The sequence below is a fragment of the Corvus hawaiiensis genome, chromosome 22, assembly GCF_020740725.1.
Source record: "Corvus hawaiiensis isolate bCorHaw1 chromosome 22, bCorHaw1.pri.cur, whole genome shotgun sequence".
Classification (NCBI taxonomy): domain Eukaryota; kingdom Metazoa; phylum Chordata; class Aves; order Passeriformes; family Corvidae; genus Corvus; species Corvus hawaiiensis.
In genome coordinates this window covers 3853733-3876714 of record NC_063234.1, presented here as the reverse complement: position 1 = coordinate 3876714, position 22982 = coordinate 3853733, and the positions used below count along the sequence as shown (strand labels likewise).

Below are 22982 nucleotides of genomic sequence, written 5' to 3'. Positions count from 1 at the left end.
CCCGTCAGCACTAACCCACTTCCCCAAAGCCTCAAAGGCTCACTTGAGTGCAGTCCCTTTCATAAGGTCCTTTTTTGCTCTCCAGCATCGGCCCCTTTCTCCCCTGCCTGTGGAGACACTTCAGAGGAGCATTAACTGCAGAATAGGCTGATTTTTAATGCAGAATTATACAAATGGAGCCGTTCTTCCATTTCATGCCTCCTGTTAGGTAATCTATCGGTATTGCACAGGGAATCAAGGTTATGTCCTTGTTGGGGTGATTTACGCACTCTGAGCATTTCATATCTCTGAACACCAAGCGAGGCAGGGACAGAAATATTCCTGTGAATGCCCGGAGCACGAGCTGTGGTCAGAGAGCTGGGGTGATGTTTCCTTGACCCAGGCAAGACAAGGCAAGGAAGCTCTAGGAAAAGCATCCTTGGCAGCGCGGCGTGTCCTACAAAGGTGCTCGGAGCGGGGCAGGTTATGAGAGTACGTGCAGGAACTCGCTGGCTCCATACAGAATAGAACGAGGCCGCTGCATCCCAGCGGGTGACTTTCACACTGGAGCAGGAAGAAGAGGGGAAAACTTCAGTGGCAGATACTTGGCCCGCGATTGTGTGTCCTCGCTGAGGTGGGAACTGCAGCCACCACTGCAGCTGCTCTCCTCTCCTTCCCTCTGTCCTGTGTGATGATCCCTGCAGTGCAGCGGCTGTCCTTTCTTGTCACACTACCAACCATCACCATGGAAATGGAGCATTGCCATCCTGCACTCTGGGCTGGACCAGGACCCTCCCCAAGACTGGGAGGAGGGGAGATGCACCATCCCGTGTGAGGGCGGCATGGATGATGGATGCTGTGGGATCAGCAGGAGACCTTGTGGACCACTCCCGCATGGCGTCAACCACGTCCCACCCCACACCCCTGCCATCAGCAGCACCATGGAGACCTCTCTCCTGAGCTGTGTTCTGCTATGGGATGAGTTTTTCTGATCCCAGACCCAATGGGAATTGGGAACATACAACCCACTGTGCCATCTGTAGCCCCAGCTTCTTCCTAGATAATTATAAATTTGTGAAAATATGGCTGCCAAGCTCTTTAAAGCCAGGACTGGGACTTAAGGCACAAAGGCTGACACACAATAGCACCTAAGTAAATTAAATGTGCCACATCACTACCTATCTATATTACAGTCCTGAGCTTCAGGATTACCTGCTAATAAAAGTGATATTTAAAACAAGTCCTAAGTTCCTCCGCTGCCCCTTTCTCCCCACAAGTAATTAAACTGATGCGGCTTCCCACGGTGGAGGGGATGGGATTTATCATGGAGGGAAATCAGTAGAGGGTGAAATAGGTTGAATCCTCCCCGCCACGCTGCTGCAGCCAGGCAGACAGTGAACACCCACTTCCCTGGGAAAACGGGGCAGAAAGGGGTTGGGTGGGGCTGGGAAGCCACGGGTCCCCCCAGGATGGGAATGCCAAGATGGAGGCAGTGGGATCCATCCCTGGTGATCCCCCCTGAGAGGGGGGCAGGAGGGCGGCCGTGGCGGGGGGGGAGCCGCTCGCTCTTCTGCCTCTGCCTTGAGCTCACCCAGCTGCAAATAAACAATTTTACCATTTGAATAGCCGCGAGTGCGGAAGGCATAATTAATACCCAGTGGTACCATCAGCCAATGTGCTGATGCGGGAGGTGCAGCCCCTGCCAACGCCGTCAGCACACAGCTTTGGCTCCGCAGCGCGCGGCCCCGGCTGCTCTTGCCTCCAGACCCGTCCTTTGCCAGAGGCAGAGGCAGGGCAAAGCCCCAGTGCAGGCGCCTGGGGCTGGTGCTGGGGCCTGCCAGCGCAGGACGTCTCCAGTGCATCCCACACCCACACAGTGGGAAGAGTCAGGATCTGACAGAGCAATGTGGGGAAGAGTAAAAGGGAGCGGGCAGAGAGCAGGCGTGCGTGGCATCGCTGCGAAGGCAAGAGCTGCGCCCAGTTGCTGCCAAAGTTGGGCCAACCTTTAACCCTGAGTTTCAAGTTCAGTTCCCATTTTCAAATATTTTAAAAGACACTGGCGGGACAAAGGGCCCAGTGCCTCCAGGCAGCCTGATGATGAGTGTGAGAGCTAACACAGTGAGCTGGCCAACACTGCCCATTATGGCCAGTCCAACTCAGCTTGATTAGAGAGGGCAGGACATCTGCTTGAGAGTGTTTTCCCTGGTCTTCAGGGATTATTTCAGGCAGGATTTGAGAAGTGCCAAAGTGGGTGGGAAGCCCAGAAGTTTGCATGCATCTTCAGACAAAGATGTCTCCAGCAAATTTCTGTGCAAAACCAGTGCTCGGTCATTTATCTGCCACCACTCTGGCAGCAGGAGCTCTGAGCCCAGTCTGGCTCCCTGGCAAGTGCTGCGGGCTCATCTGCCAGCATGGCAAGACAGGTCCCAGACAAGCCAGGGGATGAACTGGCCTGAGTGCTCCCCAAGGGGAACAGCACAGTGGCAGGCTCAGGCCCTGCACCCCACGGTACTGCTGGAGCATTCCTCTTGGCAAGGCACAGTGTGGGTGGTCCTGGAGCATCCGCCACAGTGGGCATGGGGCAAGTACCACTAGAACATCTCCCCCAGCAGCACAGCCTGGGTACCACTTGAGCATCCCCTGCAGTGGGCATAGCTTGGATACCACTGGAGCATCCCCCACGATAAGCACAACCTGGGTACCGCCAGAGCATTCCCCTCAGTGGGCACAGCCCAGATACCATTGGAGCATCCCCCGTGATGGGCACAGCCCATCACTACCACTGGAGCATCCCTCCCAGCACACACAGTGTGAGTACCACTGGAGCATCCCTCTGAGCACACATAGTGTGAGTATTGCTGGAACATCCCTCCCAGCACAGACAGTGTGGGTACCACTGGAGCATCCCTCTGAGCACACACAGTGTGGGTACCACTGGAGCATCCCTCCCAGCAAACACGGTGTGGATACCACTGGAGCATCCCTCTGAGCACACACAGTGTGAGTACCACTGGAGCATCCCTCTGAGCACACATAGTGTGAGTATTGCTGGAACATCCCTCCCAGCACACACAGTGTGGGTACCACTGGAGCATCCTCCGTGATGGGCACAGCCCATCACTACCACTGGAGCATCCCTCCCAGCACAAACAGTGTGAGTACCACTGGAGCATCCCTCTGAGCACACACAGTGTGAGTACCACTGGAGCATCCCTCCCAGCACACATAGTGTGAGTATTGCTGGAGCATCCCTCTGAGCACACACAGTGTGGGTACCACTGGAGCATCCCTCTGAGCACACACAGTGTGGGTACCACTGGAGCATCCCTCCCAGCACACACAGTGTGAGTACTGCTGCAGCATCCCTCTGAGCACACACAGTGTGGGTACCACTGGAGCATCCCTCCCAGCACACACAGTGTGGGTACCACTGGAGCATCCCTCCCAGCACACAGTGTGAGTACTGCTGGAGCATCCCTCTGAGCACACACAGTGTGGGTACCACTGGAGCATCCCTCTGAGCACACACAGTGTGGGTACCACTGGAGCATCCCTCTGAGCACACACAGTGTGGGTACCACTGGAGCATCCCTCCCAGCACACACAGTGTGGGTACCACTGGAGCATCCCTCCCAGCACACACAGTGTGAGTACCACTGGAGCATCCCTCTGAGCACACACAGTGTGGATACCACTGGAGCATCCCTCCCAGCAAACATGGTGTGGGTACTGCTGGAGCATCCCCCTCAGTGGGCACAGCACGGCCGTTGCTTCCCCCACTGCCACCCGGCCGCCCCAGCCAGCAAACACTGCGTGCATTTAGCGTGGCAGGGACGGACAGTGGGGCGTTTCATCAACCCGGCAGCGATAACACTCGGCTTTTGTCCCTCCCGGATAAAGGGGGTTTGTGAGCGCTGGCTTTCCAGCCCAAACTGGCACCTGTCGCCAACTTACCCCACTCATCCCCCCCCTCGAGCTCTGCACCAGCGCTGGGGACCAGGCAGCAGCAAGAGGTCCAGCTCAGACACAACTTGCTGGGAAGTTTCAGATATCCAGATCCACCAAAATCTTGTTGAAGAGCCACAGTCTCAAGCTCTGCTCTTGCTGATATTAAAAACAATCCATAAACCTAAGGAAATCAGGGGTTTCCCCCCTCATTTTAGCTTCTACCCAAACCTCCTCGTGTATTCCACCTTCTCGTGCACCACAGAATTGCTGCCCAGGCTTTACATACTGATGGTGACCAAGGAGGTCCTGGCACACGAGACAGTGCCGCCTTCTCCCATCCCCATCACAGGACAGAAAACACTCCCCCATGTACAAAAATCAGTCTGCTGAGGGAACAGGGCTGCAACATATGTAGAAGCACATTAAAACCAGAGCTTAGAGATCATCCCTGCTGTTAGTTAATGCTAACCACAATAAATAGGGCCAGCGGCTGAGCTGAGGGGCTCCCTGCTGTGGACACAGGCGCAGGCAGGACAGCGCACTTCCCCACAGCTGCCATCCAAGGATTTTCTGCTTTCCCTGTTTTGCTCATGAATTTTCTTCCTTTGCCACACATCTGCCTCCTGTACAATCAACTGCAGCATGATCAGGTCTCTCCCTTGGATAAAGGGACTGCACTGGGGTGTCCAAGCAGGATGCAATGCCCAGCACTGTTGGATGGGGTGGGATGGGATGGGATGGAATGGGAATGGCATGGCAGAAGCGAGGCTCTCCCCACCAGAATGGCAATAGTCCTGCCAGATCCCAGACCGGAGCTTATGAGGGATTTTGTTCCTCTGAATACATATTCACAATGTGATTCCAAGGGATAGCAAATAATTCAACCCAGCCCTCGGCTCTGGAGGACCTACAGAGAGGAAAACCATGGCACAAAGCTACAGCTTATGCTGCCCTTTAACCCCACCGCTTTCCAGATAAATAACCCAGCACTGATCTTATTTTCTAAATGAATGTGCTCGAGCGTGTCATTACAATGAATGCGGGAAACGCTTTGATCTAAAACAAAAATAAGATAAGTTGGCTCAGTACATCTAAAGTAGCAGCTTAACAAGCTTTAAAACAAAACAATTAAAAGAGGTCTGTGGTGGCTTTGTAACACAATGTGTCTTCGCAGGAGCCGCGCATCAGAGCGCACCGTGGTATCCGTATCAACGGGAAACGCCTCCAACCATGGAACAGACCCAGGGAGAAAATACCTCATAACGGGATTTTTAATGATGGCTTCCCAAAGTGCCTTGCTTTCCCAGGAGCAAAGACAAGCACTGACCTGCTGGAAGCTTCTGGCTGACCAGCACAGGCCCAGCCGACCCTTCCCCACAGCAAAGGCTGGATGTCCACACATGGAAGTCCAACTAACTCGGGTCTTCACTCCAGCACCACAGTCTCCTGGTGGAGCTGCTCTCAATTTGCACTGCAGTGGCTGAGATCCAAACCTGTCTTTCTCCTGGGAAGTCCCCGGCAGCCCAGAGATGCACAGCCTGCCCGGAAACCTCAGCAGCCATCCCCAGGAATGAACACAGGCAACACGTCAATAATTTCAAAAGCTCCATAAACTCTAACAGAAATGGAGAAGATGAGAGGAATGAAGACTCTGAACGCAGAAAGAGGAACAGATGGCTTTTATGGAGCAAGAAATACAATAGGAAAAAATGGAGCAGCAGAGCTCTCTTTGAAGGTGTGACTCGTCAGTAGGGAAGCCTGGAGAAAGCCAAGGCCTGGGAGCTGGGAGCTCAGTGCAGGGCACTGCATTGCCCAGCCGAGGCTCTGGCTGGTGGTCCTGGGGAGCTACTGCCCCCCCCCCCCAACTTCTGAGACAGCACCGGCTGTGCCCAGCCCCACCACAGGGACATCCCGCTGCCAGAGAAGGGTCAGCGTGACACGCAGCATGGAGAAAGAACAGCCCAAAAAGATGATGAAAAAGCCAAGCTAAAATAGAAAGTGAAGGCAGCGGGAATGAACTCCAGGGCAAAGACTCTTGATCCTGTCACAGAGAGTTTTAAATCCCTTTTAGCACCGAGCAGTTTCTTTTCCATGGAGAAGAGCCATTCTCCCTGCCATGGCCATCTCACTGCGCATACAGAAGCCAGGCAGCTCACAGGCTCTCCCAACTGCAGCCATGGCAAAATCCTGATGGATCAAAGTGACGATGAGGATTTGCCTCCAGGACCTCAAGAACACTGTGCCATTGGGGGCACAGCCCCTCAGAGCCCAACTGCCAGTGAGTCAGGGATCACTGCGCTCTGCATCTCATTAAAAAACAATAATCCCCTTTGCGGGAGAGATTAAACTTTTGCAGCATTATCTCCAATGGGTTGGCAGCAAGGGATGACCTCCTGCATCCCTCAGAATCTCAACTTCCTTCAAAGGCACCTATGCGCATCCATCCTCATCCATCAAAATTAGCAAAATTGATTTTGCCAGAGAATATGTCACTTTGACAGGAGCCCAGAGTAAGTCCTGAGTGTATCATGTCGGATGATGCTAAAATAGAGCCCCTTACAAAGACAAGAAACAGGAAGATGAATAAGTCATCCTTATCCTTTCCATTAAAAACTTTGTAAGGAAATGCATGAATGACAGCTACTTGTAGAAGACAGGTTGATTCATTTTGGGAGCTCTTTCTAAAATAACACTTGCTGGCATCTGGAATGGTCACACCTTCCCTACATGAACGCCCCGCCACTGCGGACTCAGCCAAGCTTTGGCTCTGGCCAGGATGAGGCAGAGCCAACCACGCTCCCGGCGGGATGCGCGGCTTCATCTCCTGGCATTCATCACCCGCGTTCCGGTGGGTCCTTAAGTGGATGTCCTCATCCATGTCAATTAACTGATGCCTCATTACTGGAGTCCTGCAAAGGGAGCAGAGATGCTATCGCAGGCTCCGGGAGCAGGGCTGGGGTCACGCGCGGGACTCAGGCAATTATGGAACGCGTCCCTGAGGAAGCTGCGTGTGCTCGCCAGGCAGGCAATTCCCGGGGGGGCAACCTGAGCTGCCCCCGACCTTGTCACATCTTCAACCTGAATGGCGTGCAGTGAAGTGGCAACATCAATTAGCGGCATTTGCTCTCACCAGTGCCTCGAACGCTGCTGCTGAGCAGCATGTCCCCAGCCTTCCCATGCCAAGCACAGCAGCTCTGCACAGCTCCTCAGCTGGCATCACACAGCCACACCCCCTATTTATAGTGCTATAAAACATGGCTGGAGTTTCTCCTGACCATCCCAGGATATTGCAGAAGAGGCACAGCCAATACCCTTGGGGACAGGAGCCATCAATTCTCACCAAGCTGTAGATAAAAGCTACAAATCCGCTCTCCTGCGTGGCACAAGGTGGTTCCTCACACAGCATGTGCTGTGCTGCCGGTGTCCTGCGGCACACGGTCACCCCTGCACCAGCACGTTCCCATCTCCACGCTTCTCTTGTGCTAGGGCATCTGCCCTCTGGTGAGCTCCTGTTTTTCCACCTCAAGGATCCAGACTTGCCTTTTGAAGGAAGTGCCTTGCCGCTCCCAGGCTACGTGTTGTCTTTGAAGCAGCTTCTGCTCAGCCTTTATTTGGAAGTCAGTGGAGCTGACTTCCAGCAGTGGAGCAGCCAGGCCAGCGAAGCTTCACTGCTCCCGCCTCGCCACGGCTAAGCCTCATCCCACGGATGCTTCAGCCGGGGTCCGGAGCAGCTCTGCAGCCAAGGCGCTGCTTCTCCTCCCTGCCAGTTTCTGCAGCAGGAGCTGAAGAGTCCTTTCCATACCCACAGAGATGCTGTGCCAGGGAACAGCTTCTGCTCCCAGTGGCTCTGGCTCGTGGGGACACAGCAGCCATTGGCAGCAGGGACATAGTGCCCCTGGGATGCTCCAGCACTGCCAGGAAAGCGGAGCTGCCAAGAAAGACCTTCAGAGCAAACTTCAACAAAAATCATCGCATGTCAAAGCGTATCTCCTGCCTACGCATCATTTCCAAGTCACAAGAAGACATTTTGCAGATCAGAGTTGGAAATGAGCACTTTGTGAATGATGTGCTTTATTTATTTTTGTAAGTCCTCAGGCGAGTCCCAGTGAGTGCTTTGGCCTCCTGCCCTGGGCACCCATCACCCACTGACCCCACCCCTGCTCACCCACCTCCAGCCAAGCTGGGTTATTCCTCCTTTTCTCAGTGTTGCTTGGGACCATAAATGCCAAATCTCTCAGCACTGACGGTAGGACACTCCCACACAGCTGCACTTGGGGCAGGTCTCCACCCTGCTCCCAGAGCATCACACCCAGCAACCTTGGCCTCATGTCAGCACCCCACTGCACAGCACCCGGCCCTGCCACCACGCCACAGGCAGTGTGGGCACTTTGCCTCCAGCTTGGGCAGAGTGCGAGGGGCACTGGGGGGTGATGGAGCCAAAATGCCTGTCAGTCCCCACCACATCCCCAGTGAAGGAGCTCAGTGCTGCACTGAACGGAGGTTTTAGCGCAGCTTTGCCTTGCAGAGCCTCTGAGGCCAGAGAAAGCAACTGACAAACCCAGAAAGCAGCAGAGATTCAGCAGCAGAGAAAACCTCATTTCACAAGGAATCCTCATAAAACCAAATTAATGTTGAAGGATGAAGGCAGGTAAACCTCCCACAGTTAAGTTCAGGCCACTGAGACTCAGTTTAAATCTCTCAGCAGTTCTGATTTAATCAATGCATTTCCAAGTGAAATTAGATGAAGTACATCTCCATCACAGGAAATTATATAAGCTATCAAAGTCTGTAGGTGCAAGTCCCAGTAAGAAGAGCCACAGAAAAATATTCATATAAACTCAAATTCCATTTTTAAGGAGTCACTTCAGGTCCAGAGTTTACATCCTCTTAGTGATAAAATTTGCTCTGATGAAAACAGTGAGCCAAGGTGAGGAAGGGCCAAGCAGCAGGTTCGGGAACAACCCCTCATAACCCATGGTGGCTGCTGGGATGCTGGGCTTGGCCAGGAGCCCCCTCCCAGCAGCACCACCCAGCGTGGGAGGGAAGGAAGGTGGAAGGGAGGAAGGATGGAAGGCAGAACAGAAGGAAAGCCCTTTTGTTTTAAAGGAGGGGGTGAAAGCGCCAACAATGTCACACCATCCACTGATCCCACCCAACACATTCAGCCTCCAGAAATTATCCTGCTAGAAGAGTGTTGCTGTCAAACCCAAACTCTGTTGGGCTGGAACTGTTGTTGCCCACTTGGTCACCACCAGCCCTCGAGGAGAACAACAGGCACCACAACCCGGAGCAGAGCAGCTCCTGCTCCTCCTGCTCGGCACACTGAGGTTCCGGTAATCTTGGTAATCTTTCCTCCCAGTCCTTCTCCCATTAGCTATATTTAAAGGCTTAAGCATGCATACATTTTCATAATGAACCTCAAACCTGTTGGAAGTCCCACGGCTTATTCACACCCTATGGAGCTGCCCTTGGGAGCTGCTGGCAGTGCTCACCACTGCCCTGTATCCGTACCTACCTATAGATACCAAGGTAAATAAGGCATGCTGAGAGAGCTCGAGGATCAGATTGGGTGAGAGAAGGTGGGAACAAGGTTGGAGAGCTGGCCTCTGCCTGGCTGCCATTCCCTGTTACAGGCTGGGTTCTGAAGGAACATTAGCAACTCCTTCTTTCCAGCAGATGACCATGTACATAAGGCAGAGCCAAGCCATGGCACTCCGGCACCGGGAGCAGCTGGGCCGGCAGCTCGCCCGTCCCGTGTCCTGCCTGCCGAAGGCTGGCACAGCAGCTGCCACACGGGGCAGCCCCCAAACATCCCAGGCAAGCGGTGGCACCACAACAGCTCCCACCCGCCACCCCACTGGAGACACCATGAAGACAAGGCAGTGGCTCCGGCGTTATTACAACAATTATTCATGCTCCGGGAAGCGGCTGCCGAAGCCCCGCGCCGCTCCCCTCGCCTCATCTGGGAAATTGCTGCCAGCGTGGAGGTACGAACCGCTGCATAAAAGTGCAGTTTATTCAAGCATTATTGTGGCTGTTAAGTATCATAGCCAGTGACACCAGATGAATTTCTGTGGCAATCAATCCACCCGGGAGCAGCCAGCTCAGCCCCTGTGTGGATGCGGGATGAGTAAGGACTCCTCAGTGGAGGCCATTAACTCCCACTTCTTACTGCTCTCATTACTTCCCAGACTGCAAGGCTTGCATCTTTGACGAGCGGCTGAATCTACATTTGACAGTGTGAACCTGATGAGTGAAATTCATGGAAAATGTTTTCTTTGGCAGTAACTACAAGGCCCATAAAGTTTCCACGGAGCCAATGTGCAGGGATGTATGCTTTTAATGAGTTGTTTTATACAATCGCCGAGAAATTGCAAACGGTGGTTTTACTCCTACTGCAAATCACTCCACAGCTCAATGCTGTAAAAACCGTGGCATATTGTTTAAAACATTATATTCGTAGCTATGGAGGGGAAGTCCTCGGCAGCGCTGGAAGCCTGGCATGCTGCAGAAAGCTGCTGTGCCCTCACAGGCGGGCGCAGGCACTGACGCAGGCGTGTGCACGTACACCTATGTCTGTGCACACTCAGGGAGTGACAGAGCCACTGCCACCTCCCCAAAGAACAGATTTTGCCCCGCAGCACCCACACCTGCCAAGAGCAGAGCAAGGCTGGAGCATCCCTGGGACCTGGCAGAGGCTTTCAGGGCAGCGCTGCTCGCTCAGCCCTGCTCTGAACCGGGGAGCAGCAGCTCCCCTTGACAGGAACCGAATAATTCTGAGCAATGCAGTTGCACAGGTCCTGCCCTCCCCGGCGGAGGAGCACGTCTCACCGCGAGGTCAGGCACTGCCACCGCCCCGGGCGAAAGGGATCCGACTTGAAAGGAGCAGCACGGTACCATCTCCCCGCCGCAGGCAGCTGCTCCAGGCAGAGGCTGCGTGGGGTGAAACGGGCGCTGCAAAGCTCCACTGCTTCTCCTGGAGCTATTTTTCTAGTAGTCTTCGAGAAAATGAGGAGAAATGACATGGGAAATGTCAGAAATAAAGCCAGAAGCAATTAGAGTTAGAGAGAAGGGAGAGCAGCAGGCAAGGTTAGCAGTAAAGTTATCTCTTATTAAAAATAAAACATGGAGGGACTGGAAGCTGATGAGGTGGCAGAAAGGACAGCCTGGTGCTGGGGATCCAGGATACACAACACAGAAATTCGCAAGGCGAATGAATCGAGGAGGGAAGCAAGCAGAGGGCTCCTGTTTCCATTGCTAAACTCTCCTCAAAAATAACAAAGCAGAGGGCGTCCTCTGTTCCCAGGATTACAGCTTTCTGCCGCGCCAGCCTTGGGAAACGGCCCTCCAGCTCCACTGGGCTTTTCACCGGACACACGATAAATCCAAACGCGTGGCACCCTGAGAAAACCCTCGGGTGCTTTCGCCGGGAGGAATTCCTAAGGTCACTACATCACCACAGACTCTGTCCTTCCCACACGCAGCAGCGCATCCTCGGCTGACGGATGGACAGACATCTCCGGCGGCAGCTGTCTCCGATGTCAGACATCTCCGGTGTGCCCGGGCTGTCGGGGTGCACCAGCCGGAGGCACGGGACAAAGACAGGGGGGCATTGGAAGCCGGCTCGCCACGTGCCTCTGGAATACGCGGCGCGGCACGGGAGTGTAACAGAGAGGCCGAGGGCCTCCCCCAGCTGCTCAGCACAGACAAAACCTCAGTTCAGGTTTCACCCTCCAGGACTCCATCCACAGCCCGGGCAGAGGGGCAAAGCCTCCAGCGATTCCCGAGGGTGGCGAACAAAGGCTTTTCGCATCACTACTCGCTGTCCGTGGATTCGGGGGGCCCTGCCCGCCTCCCTCCGTGCCCCCACGCTGCAGCCATGTTCTGCCGGAGCGCAGGGGCGCGGGGGGCGGCGCGAGCTGATGGGCTCCCCGAGGTGCTGCGTGGGGTAGGGCTGGCGGTGGGGGCTACACGCACCCATCCGCTCACCCCGCTGCTCCCCTGCCCACCCAGTCCTGCTCCCCGGGGAGCAGCCACAGGGCCCGCTGCGAGCTGCGGGAGTGAGGTGGCGGCTCGGGACTGCTCGCCTTGGGACCCCTCTCCCCAGCAGCAGGTGATGTGCCGGAACCACCGTCCCGCTCGGTGGAGGGACGTTGGATGTTTGACCCCTGCCCAACACAACCGCTCAAAACCAGGACTTTCCAAATACAAAACCGGGTTGGGGAGAACGAAACAGATCGTGGATTTCACTTTTCTTTTGGGTCTCACTTGTTTAACCCACTGCTGCTTTCACTCGATTCCGCTGAGATGGGCTGAAGCCACCAAAGCCCGGGTACTGCTGGGGCCCCGGGGCCGCACGCAGGCAGGGTCCGGGGCCAGGGCTCTCCAGCCACAGCACCATGGAAATAACAAGATTTCGGCTCAGATGACTTCGCAGCGGTAATGAAAATGTGTTACGTAACACTTTGCCTCCGTCTCCTCTGCTTTGCAATTCTCGATTAATCTCCCGAACACATCCATCCATCCATCCATCCATCCCTCCATCCATCCATCCATCCATTCATTCATCCATCCCTCCATCCATCCATCCATCCATCTGCCCGCGCCCCGGCCGCCCCTCCAGCCCCTTCCCCCGAGCGGCCCCCGCCGGGGCGGCCAGGGGGGAGCGAGCAGCCGGCGAGGGGACGCTGACCGCGGATCCATCTCCTGGGCAGGGCGGGCGAGCGGGGCCGGGGAAACCGGGCGGGGGGAGCCCGGCACCGAGCGGAGCGCGGACCGGCCGCCTCCCCGGGCGCCGGCAGCCGCCGGCTGCGCTGTGCGCTCCCCGCTCCGCTCCACACACCGCTCCCCGTCCCGCACCCCGCTCCGCTCCCCAGCCCTCTCCCCGCTCCCCATTCCAAGTTCATGGTTTAACTCCGCCGCTCCCCGAGCGCGCCCGGCGGCGGGATGCGCCCGGCGCTGCCCCGCGGGGCCACCGCTCCCCGGCCCTACCTGCTTCCCGGGAGCCGTCGCATCCACATCGTCACGTCTCGGCCCGGCCCGGCCCGGCCCGGCGGGGCTCAGCGCCTCAGCGCTCCATCCGGGCGCGCCGCCCCGCGCCCGCGGCGGCGCTCAGCGGCGGGGCAGGCGGCGGCCGGCGGGGCGGGCATGCCCGGCGGCGGCGGCGGCGAGGACCGGGGGTCTGTGCTCCGGTGCTCCGGCCCCTCAGCGCCGGCGGGGCAGCTGCGCGCCCGCGGAGGCTGCGCGCCCCATGCGCGTGTCGGTGCGGCTCGGCGCGGTGCGGTTCACCGGGGCTCGGCTCGGCTCGGCTCGGCGCGGCGGGGCTGGGCGCGCGCGCGTCTGTGCGCGCACCCGCGGGGCGGGGGCGGGGGGCCGCGGCGCGGGGAAGTTGCGCGGGGCGGAGGCGGGGGCGGAGCGCGGCCCCTCCGCGCCGCGGCCGAGCGGGGGTGGACCCGGATCGGCACCCGCGCCCGGACCCGGTTGCGGCTCCGTCTCCGTGGGGATCGCCGGGCAGTGCCGGGACCCCGCCGGAGAACGGCCCGTCCTTCCCCGGGACGCCGCCTCCGGCAGCCGTTTCCCCCGCTGGAGAGCTTCTTTCCCCGGACCCCGCGAGCAGTCGCTCGCCGGCGGCCCCGGGGAGCGCAGCCCCCGCTCCGCCGGTGGGCACTGGCCCAGCAGCTCCGCATCCCGGGACCGCGGTGTCACCGCGCGGAGCCCCGGTGTCCCGTACAGCCCGTCCCCGCCGGGCGGGCAGCAGGGGAGTGCGGGTTCAATCCGTGCTTTGCGGGCAGGGCGAGGGGTCCCCCGCAGTTCAGCAGCCCCGGGGAGCCCCGGCCCGCTGCCCGGCGGAGCGGGCCCGGCTGCTTCTGCAGCGGGCTCCACCAGCCGGCCGAGCGGGCATCCTGCTCCCGGAGCGGGCATCCTGCTCCCGAGCCAAACCCTGGGAGAGTTTCCATCCTGATCTGCACAGCTGGCCCGCAGGTACAGTGTCGGGCCAGCGGGAGCGCGGATCCGCCACCGCCGCCTCGGGCCCCCGCACCGAGAGATACGCAGCCACCACCGAATTCCCTTCGGCTGGAAGTGCCTTTCGTGCTCCGTGCTCGCCCAAAGACAGCCGAGCACAAAGGGGAGCTTGCGGGGAGAGGCGCTGGTTATTTTGGGAGGTGTTTCATCAGAGCCTGATGCGTTTTCTCTCTTTCCGGGGGTGCTGCCAGTAAGGAGCGACATTATTCCTGGTGTACTGTAAGAAAAGTGTGTCTCTCAAAAGCCGAGCTGCTTTTCTGTTCAGCTGCTGCAATAAAAGAAGTTTTTGTATGCATTTGGGGACACATTCTTCAAAGCTGCTCCTGGCTACAAGCGAGGAGCAGAACCGTGGTGCCCAGAGCCAGCGCTGCCGGGGTGTTCCTCACGGGGACAAACCACCTGCAAGGAAGGAGCACGTCAGTGACCACGGCTCACTCGGCTCTGAACAGCCACAGCGGAAAGCAAGGCTTGTGGAGAGATGAGTCTCTCTGCTGCCTTTTTGACTCACTGGGTTTCTTTTCTGCCTCCAGAGAAACTTACTCTCCGGAGAGAAGAAGCCTCCTGTGAACAGGGCAGCTGGATGGAAGGTCAGCGCTGTCCCTTGGACGCCTTGCCAGCCCCTGCTCCTCACGTGCGCTCCCGCTGGATCGGCTCCAGCTGCCGCTAGAAGTGCTGTAGCTCAGCATCCAAATCCCCACGTTCCTTGGAGCTGGATTCCTGGTCAGAAGGAACCTCATGTGGGAAGGATGAAATCTCGGGGGTTGAACTGCGGACCAGCTTATCCTGGGACGCGGCAGCTGCCCGGGGAACAAAGTCTTCCATCCCAGCCCAGGCAGATCCAGGGCTACAAAAGTACCTAAATAATGGCCGAGCTGTGTTTGGTTTTCACTAAGCACGATCCTCACTTCTTGGGGTGGTTAGGGCTTGGTTCCCTCACCAAAGGAATCCCACCTTCGGTGGTGCCACAAAGCCGATGCTGTCCCCTCCCCACCTCCTGGAGCGAGCCTCTTACAAACGGGCTGTGGCTCTGTCCAGTCTGCCTCCGGAAGGGAAGGAGCCTCGAGCCCCGGCGTGTTCATTACAAACAATCCCAGGATTGTACTCACAGTGCTCTCAGCTGCTGATTACGGCAGCTGCGGCACAGACAGGTAACAAAACCCGGGGTTCACCTGGGCACACCTGCCTGGGGGCTGCATGTGCAGGGACCTGGAAGAGAAAGCTCAGCTTTACTGCAAGCTCACGGACTTTATCAGCCATTAAACCCAGCTCACCAACATGAAAGATCGTGAGAGACAAGAAGGGAAGAGCGTTCGATGGAGCCCGAGAGATACTGGAACGCAGTTAAGTAAAAGACAATCAATTAAGGCTTAAATAAACCCAAACGAGCAAACGTTAATGAGAGCTATCTTGTACCTCAAACAAATCCTCTTAACTCAGCCCCACTTAAAAAAATATTATTTCCCCATTTGTGCCAAGTGTGTGGAGCTGGTGGAGGATTGCAGGGAGGACCATGCTGGGGATCTGGGGCCTGGCAGTGCGGGTTGAGCTACTGGATTTTTGGCTATAAACATCTGTTTTAGTCTATGCACATTGGTCAGGCAAGTGACAGCAAGCATGGAAAGGTCCCATGCCCTCATCATCAGCCTTCCTCTGGCCCTGAGCCTCTTCTCAAGCTTCTGGCCTCAATTCCACATTGCAACATCACCAGCCAGAAGCTTCCAGAAACAAAAGAGATCAAAGGAGGGTTGAGGTTTTTGACAGTACCAAAGCAGGTGTTCAGGCAAAGCTTTTATACACAGGAGATTATTTAGGTTTTCAAGGCTGCTTTGGGATGCTTGGAGCGGAAACCTCACAGGGAGGGAGATACCTGGCCAGAGAGTGTGCATCCTTGCTGCCCTCCGGAGAGCCCTGCCTGTCACTGCCCAGTGACACATGCAGCACGCACTCTGTGCCTCCCCGAAGCAGCCAGCACAGCATTTTTTGTGGTGTTTGAATAGGCGGGCGGTGCCACTCGGCAATCTTGGCCCTCTTTGTCTCACTCATCTCCTCAGCAGCGCTGCCGGGGCCGCCTGCACGGGCAGGCGATGGAGCAGCCCGCTGCAGGAGCGGGAACCATGAATTATCCCACCATTTAAGTAGCAGGGAAGGAAGTCATTAGCGAGTTCATTTGTCTAACTTGTTCTTCTCAGAGTCGTCGCTCTAAGAGAGTAAAGTTCCTGGTGCTGGTGAAAAGCTGCAGGCGCTGACTGGGGCTGGCTGCTGTGCTGGGGGGCACAGATGCTCACGCAGACCCGTGTTAGGGGAGAAAAGAGGGTTTTTCCCTGCAATCCGGTCTGTGCTTCCCAGGTTGTCCATAACAGCCTCTGTGTGTTCACCCACCCACCCACCATGGGTTGGATCAGGTGTGGGCACCCCAAGGGTGCTGTGAACCACAGCAGGGGAACGCTGCCAGCTGTGCTGCACTTCATCCACCGTGTTCTGAGGCAAAATCTGTTAATTTGTCTCTGAGTGGAGAGAAAGACACTGCCCCAGCTACGCTTGCCAAGGAGGAGTGAAAATTGTCTCTTCAGTAGAAGTAGGTTGTCATTACCCATTTTCCTTTCATACAGGAGAAGCAGAAGTGTTACTTGGAGCTTGTGAAGCACAGAGGAGTATAATGCAATTTCTGCCTCCTTGTAGCATCGTCCTTTCGTTTTTCAGACCAGTGCTGACAGGGAATAGGATTCTGGAAAGCACCTCGGGGATTTTATACACTGAGCAGCTCTCTTGAGACTTGCATTCCCTTCAGAAAGCATCCCCCACTGCCCTAAACTCCTCTAATGGTCTAAACCAGGTTGTCTAACAAGGCACAGCTCCAACCTGGCATGCTGGACCCCTGAAAGGGAATCACAAGGCAGGAGAGAGGGAGGGGAGGGATGAGATGGGGAAAAGCTGGATGGGATTTCATGATCCCATTCTGCAAGCCTAGAAGAGTCACCCAAGTCCCCAGAGCCTCCCTGCTGCAGGGGCTGTCTGCCTGGAGGTGTCAGCCAGCCTTGCAGCCACAGCTCGCTTTTCCAGGGGGGGTGCTGCCTCTGTCCCCAGAGTCCTTCCCCAAGGAGAGGAGGCAGAGACCACCTCACATCCCCAGCTCCAGGAGCCCCGTGATGCTCAGCCAGTCCTGGGGCCCAGCGAGGAAGGGAGGGAGCTGAAAATAGGGTAACTGAGGTTCTTGTTAATAGGCCCCTTGGGGCAAATCAGAGTGAAACGACGCTGAATGACCAGTATTTTTAGATATATATATATGTGTGTGTGTGTGAGAGGTTTATTTTAAAACAATTTGGTTGCAATGGAAAGGGAAAAAAATGAAGCCGTTTTGGTTATCATTAATAAAAATACAGCAATACAAAAGTATAAAGGTATCACTTAAGAAAATATAAAAGGAAAATAAAGACAAAGAAAGGATAAGGGTAGATAGTGGAAGGATCTCAGCACCTGGGGATCCAGTGACAAGACTCGATTGTTGCAATTTAGATGTCTGTTGTTTGAAGTGATGGTCTCGGTCTGTTGGGGGTGGGGAAAGCCTACAAACCCCAGTGTGTTCATACAGGCTCAGGTTCAGGTGGGAATGCCCAGGTAGCTCCCTCGATGGAAGTTTTACACTGAGTGTTGCAATACTGCGCAGTCCTCTGGTGGAGGGCCCCAGAAATGAGTCTGTGGGCACTTTGGGGGTCTTTGATGATTTATTACCCCTTTTAAGACATGACAGCTGCTGCCAACATAGCTGAGCCAGTTATGGCCCCTCAGAAGGGATGAAAACCCTCAGGCCTATGTGTGAATGTCCTGATACCTTCCCCTGGGCGGCAGTTTTACACCTGAGCTGGTTGTGCAAGGGAGGACATTGCCCTGATGAAAAAGCATTACCCCACCTCGTAGGATCTGCTTCTTATCAGCCTTTTCCTTTGCCTGGCTCCAAACCCAGCTTGTTGCTCAACAAAGGTCACCATCCAGTGGTGGGTGCTCACCCCCTCTGAACCTGGGCTGCTCTTATGCAAACCAGAAGTTTAGCCACCACACCCCCAAAACCTTCCCTCTTTCCCTTCAGCTGTGGGGTGCAAACCTGGCACATGATGCTTTGCCAATGGTGCATTGTTTGAGTCAGTAACCTTCAACACTTCAGTCTCTCACAGAGCTGCTCCCCAAAGCTCACATCTTGTGTAGCACTTGTCTGGCCAGGCTGCTCTCATGCAGTTTCTTCCCTTTTTAAGCTAAACATTGCTAATCAGCTTCTTCAAGCTCCAACATATGTCCTATAAATATCCCTTGTGGAAGCAAAATCTGTCTCGTGTGTGTATGCAAGACAAAAGAAAAAATTAGAAAGCGTGAAGCCCTGACTTAGCAGCCAGGCAGCAGAACTGCGCTAAAGCCTCGGATCTCAGTGAAAGTGGGGAACATGCCTGCCCCCTCCATACCCCTCCTCCAGCCCCAGAGTGAGCCAAAGCCCCGAAATGTCTGTCCCTGACAGCCCCAGAGCTTGCCCAGGTTCTGGTCTTTGCCCTTAACTGCCTGCAGGTCCCGTAGGAGCCACCCACAGGCTACTGCAGAGGGGATGGGGATGGAGCTGGGCAGCGCTTTGTCCTTGGAGCTGAGCAGGGAGCTCAGTGCTTCCTCTTCTTCTTGGTATTCAGGAACAGCCCTGAGGTTCCCCTACACCTCTTACTTCCAGCGCTGGCTTAAGAAATTCATGAGCCCCTGGTTGAGCTGAGGGTAGTGTGGGATGCCACGATCCTCAGCATGTCTCTGTGTGGGGTGTGGTGGGGACACGCTCCTCATGTGAGATATCTCCAGGTACAAGAATCCTGAAGGCAGGTGTCCAGGACTGTGTCGATGAAGCTGCTCTGGCTCTGCCACTCTTCCAGCATGGATGAGAGGAGTGAGGGCTGATAGGAGTGAGGGCTGATAGGAATGAGCTCAAATCAATCATCTGTCACTCACTGGCTTCCTTGGCCAGGCTGCAAAGCCCTGACTGAAGCAGGACCCGAAGGACAGATGAGTGAGCATCTTAATCACCTTCAACACAAGCAGCAGGAATCCACCTGCCCACCCTGCATGTTGTCCTCAGGTACCTTTTGTTTTGATGGAGGCACAGGCAGAGCTCGGCTGGATTCACCTCTGCCACATGGGCTGCAGAGCCAGGGGTGTCAGGCAGGGTCTGGAGATCCCGGGGGGATGAGACTGGGGCTGGAGAGCCCAGGGGGCTCAGACAAGGCACAGAGAGACCAGGCTTTCACCAGCAGGAGAGGTACCTGCCTTTGTTACCTCTGCTGAGAAATCCTCGGCACCATTAGAAAGGTGACACTGGCCTCAGCATTGCCATGGTTTCCCCAGGTTCTCCATCGAGCTGCTGCAAGGTGAAGCGAGGCGTCTCTCCTTCACGGTGCCTGTCAGCTGGGAGCCGTTAACAACCCGGAGAAGTGGAGCTGAAGCAAAGGTCTCCTCTGCTCTGTGAAGGAGAGGGGCTGTCACAGGCTCCTCACAGGAGAGGAAAGCCAATCCCATCCCGGTGTGCTACAGAGGGCGAAGCAAAGAAACCCATCCTGCTTCCCAGGACCTTTACCTGCGCTGAATCTCGGGGTTTCACCTCGATGGGGTGCACAACGCTCACAGGCTGAGCCCTGCAGCTCCCATGCAATGAGGTTTTTGTAAGAGCAGAGGTCTGACTCTGAGCTCGGCTTATCTCCAGCTCCAGCACCAGTGTCCTCATCCTGTGTCCCTGGCTGATGAACTTTCCCAGCTCCCCATTGCTGGGAGGTGGCTCGGATGGGGATGAAATTACAGCACTGGGTTTCATGAACGGTGTGTGGCTCTTAAACCCTGCAAGCGTCTCTAGCAGGGCTGTTATAGATTCCCTTTGCTTTGGCTGTATTTGTCTCATCAATCTCAGTGATGTTGACAATTGGGCACGGTTTAATTCTGCAAATCTGAGGAATGATCAGGCCAATTTAGTTCACATTTAAAGCATTTGTGTTCACATGCTGGAAAGCCTTTTTTCTTCCTTGCTCCTTGCCCAAGGCCCTTATTATCTGCTGGTGCTATTTATCAATGCACAGCAGGTATATTACAAGAAGGTCTCTTTCGCAAAGCGATACAAAATAATCATTCCTGTTCCTCGTCTGCTCAGCAAGAAAAGTGAGCCTGGCTCTCCCGCCTGTCAGCATTCCCGAGCCGCAGCATTTTTATATTACTGCGGGAGAAGTGATTTAACTCAATAAGCCTCCCTCATAAATAGCAATAGTTTGATAAAATAAAAGGAGTGTGTCAATGAACACGGTGTTCCCCTTCAGCCGAGTGGCTTTGGGTCCTGCCCTGTGTGTGGGACACTGCAGGACCCCCCAGCAGCCACAGAACTCAGCCCCTCTCCAGCTCTGAGCTTGCACTGGGAAGCACCTGGGACTGGGAAAACTTCTATCAAGCAGGGGAGGTCTTATTGGGGTGGAAAACTTCCATTTTTGCCCCTGAAGTGCATGAGATGAAGGATCAGTCTTTAACAATGGCTCATGCGTCTGGAAAAAACCCTCCTCCTCCCTCCCACACACACTGTGGCTCCTCATCCCCTCGCCAGTACCAATTTGTCTGGGTTTAGCCACTTTTATCCCATTTCACTGCACAATTGCACAGATTTTCACTGGGCACTGGAGCTGTCTGAGCTGGGTGCATCTTCCTCTGGCATGTAATTAAATCCCTGGTGAAGTGGCTGGGAATGTCTTCACACCTGGAAAGCACAGTTAGGAAGGAAGATCAGGTGGTCCTGGGAGCTGGAGAGAAGCAAATTATGTGGAGAGTGAAGAATGCCAACCTGTGTGCCCTGGAACCAGGCTGGCTCCCCAGGATGGGATTCGTGGGAGTCCTGGAGGAGACAGAGCCCGAGCTCTGCCCTTGGAACGACGGCCTCTGCAGAGCAAAGGGGTGATTTAACATGCTGCCATTCCTTGAGCGCTGGGCCCATGGGTTTGTTTGGCTTTCTCCTCCCCCAGGGCCTTAGGTGTAATATCACCTTCCCATTAATTTATATGAGAACATTTCCAAATAGTAAACTGCCAATAAATTAGTAATGCTGATCTATAAAAGGGAAAAAAATGGCCTGTTGTGAGTTTATAGCCCTGTGGAAAAGACATTAAACAGAGGCTTCCTTAGCATGAGCACTGCGAGGAGCTGGGGGGGAGAACTCTGGGCTGAGACCCGCCTGGATGTGTTTTGTCTGGCTGGTTTTTAAACCTGCTCCCTGCAGTATCCCTCTGTGAGAGCCAGGCAGGGAAGAAAGCACTAAAAGATTCCCAACGACCAATCCAAAGGTGATGAAAAATGAATGAGAGGATGGTGCAGCCTGGAGAGAACAAACAAACTACCTGGAGCAAATAGTTTATTTTAAGGTGCTAACAAATTTGCTCCAGAGGCCTGCGGAAAAAAGTCTGGTACCACCAGAGCCAACCTCTCCCTTATTTATAGAATAATTGTGATGATTGATTAGCTGGGATCAGAACTATATTTACGGCATGGAAGTTTTCAGCAATATTTCAAGTAATTTACCTCCTCACACAGCTCCCTGGCGCTGTCATCCCAGCTTCACTTTTTCTCCCTGTGAAGCCTGCTTGCGCCAGGATTTATGGCTTTGTTTGTGGGAAGAGAAGGTGTCTTGCTCCAGAGAATAGCAGCAAAACAAGAGCTCAAGGGTAAAACCCAGGCGCCGCAGCCCCCCAGCAGCTCCCTGCGCCGGCGAGGGTGGCCCTGCCTGGCTCCCACGGTGGGCAGTGTCCCTTGGCTGCTCCTGTCCTCTGGCAGAAGGACACGGCTGCTCCTCAGCCCCCGCTGCTCTCCCCGGAGTGCTCCGAGGGTGCTCCAGCAGCATCCTGACCACCCCATGAGGCTCCTGGGCTCCTTTGCTCCTACACCCAGCGGGCAGTGTGGATGGAGAGGTGACAGCCACCATCCCACCCTCCCGCAGGGCTCTGGGGAGCCTGGCTCGCTGTCTCCGAAACAGCTGGGGAAAACCTCTTCACATCCTCCTGCTCCTCATCCACCCGGGTCCTCCCTGCTCCTGCTGCTGGATACACTCGCTGATTTCAACGCAGGGAGAAAGGAAACACTCCCAGGAGAATAATAAATGTAACGAGTTTGGGAGAAAAGCCTAGATATTTGGGCTATGCCCCAAACAAAGCACTTAACACCTTTTTTTGGTTTTTTTTTTTTTTTGGTTGTTTTTTTTTTTCTTTAATGCAACAGCTGTGGCCGTTTTCCAGGTGAGCAGCAATGAGGGAAGGAAAGCAGCAGGGAGGACAGGGCAAGGCAGGGGACTTGGGTTCCCCATGTTTGCCTCCAAAGGGATGCCCACTTGCTCCTGGAGTCAGTGCCAGAGGCTGCGAGGTGCTGGCCAGCATGGGCTGAGGCTGCAGACAGACAGACAGACAGACAGATGGGCAGGCACAGGATGTGTTTACCAGCCTGGAGATGCCCGTGGCAGTTCCTGCCTCTTCCCTGCTGCTTTCCACTGCCTCCAGCCTGAGCTGCAGAGTTTTATTTAAGCCCCTTTCCACTCCCGCCTTGTCTCCATTTTTTTATCTCCCAATAAAAGTAAGCTGTTATTTCCCTTGTGTTCCAACTGCCCTCATTCATCCCCCGGTACCCGCAGGGCCGGCAGCCAGAGACTGTGCCAGCACTTGAATACTGAGGGGAAAAAAGGCATCCTACAGGCTGAAGGCCCTTAGAAGTGAGGGAAGCTCGATGCTGCTGGAAATAGAAGCTGCTGCAGCCAAGGTCCTGCTGCAAACCAACTGATCCCCATTAGGTCATGTTTGCTTCCCGGCACGGCCTCAGGACTGGCTTACAGCACAAACATCCCCTCCTGCTGCCTGGATTCTCGGGGCTTTTCTCCCGGTCAGGACCTGCCATGACCTGTTTAGGAAGATTTAACGCTGCTTTTAAAAGACGGTGGCATTTCACCACCCGAAACACTGGATTTATTACAAAGCTGGGATCTCAAACTTCATAAAAGGGGA

General features: G+C 55.3%; 1 protein-coding gene across 1 annotated transcript in view; it reads right to left on the bottom strand.

The window, feature by feature from the left end:
• The window catches only part of AJAP1 (adherens junctions associated protein 1), a 38772-nt gene extending 25748 nt beyond the window's left edge, over window positions 1–13024 (bottom strand). The window contains exon 1 of the mRNA XM_048326225.1: window positions 12919–13024. Within this exon, the coding sequence (XP_048182182.1) occupies window positions 12919–12947 (29 nt within the window). The 5' untranslated portion in view covers window positions 12948–13024. The remainder of the gene's footprint in view (window positions 1–12918) is intronic.
• Between the last annotated feature and the right edge of the window lie 9958 nt (window positions 13025–22982).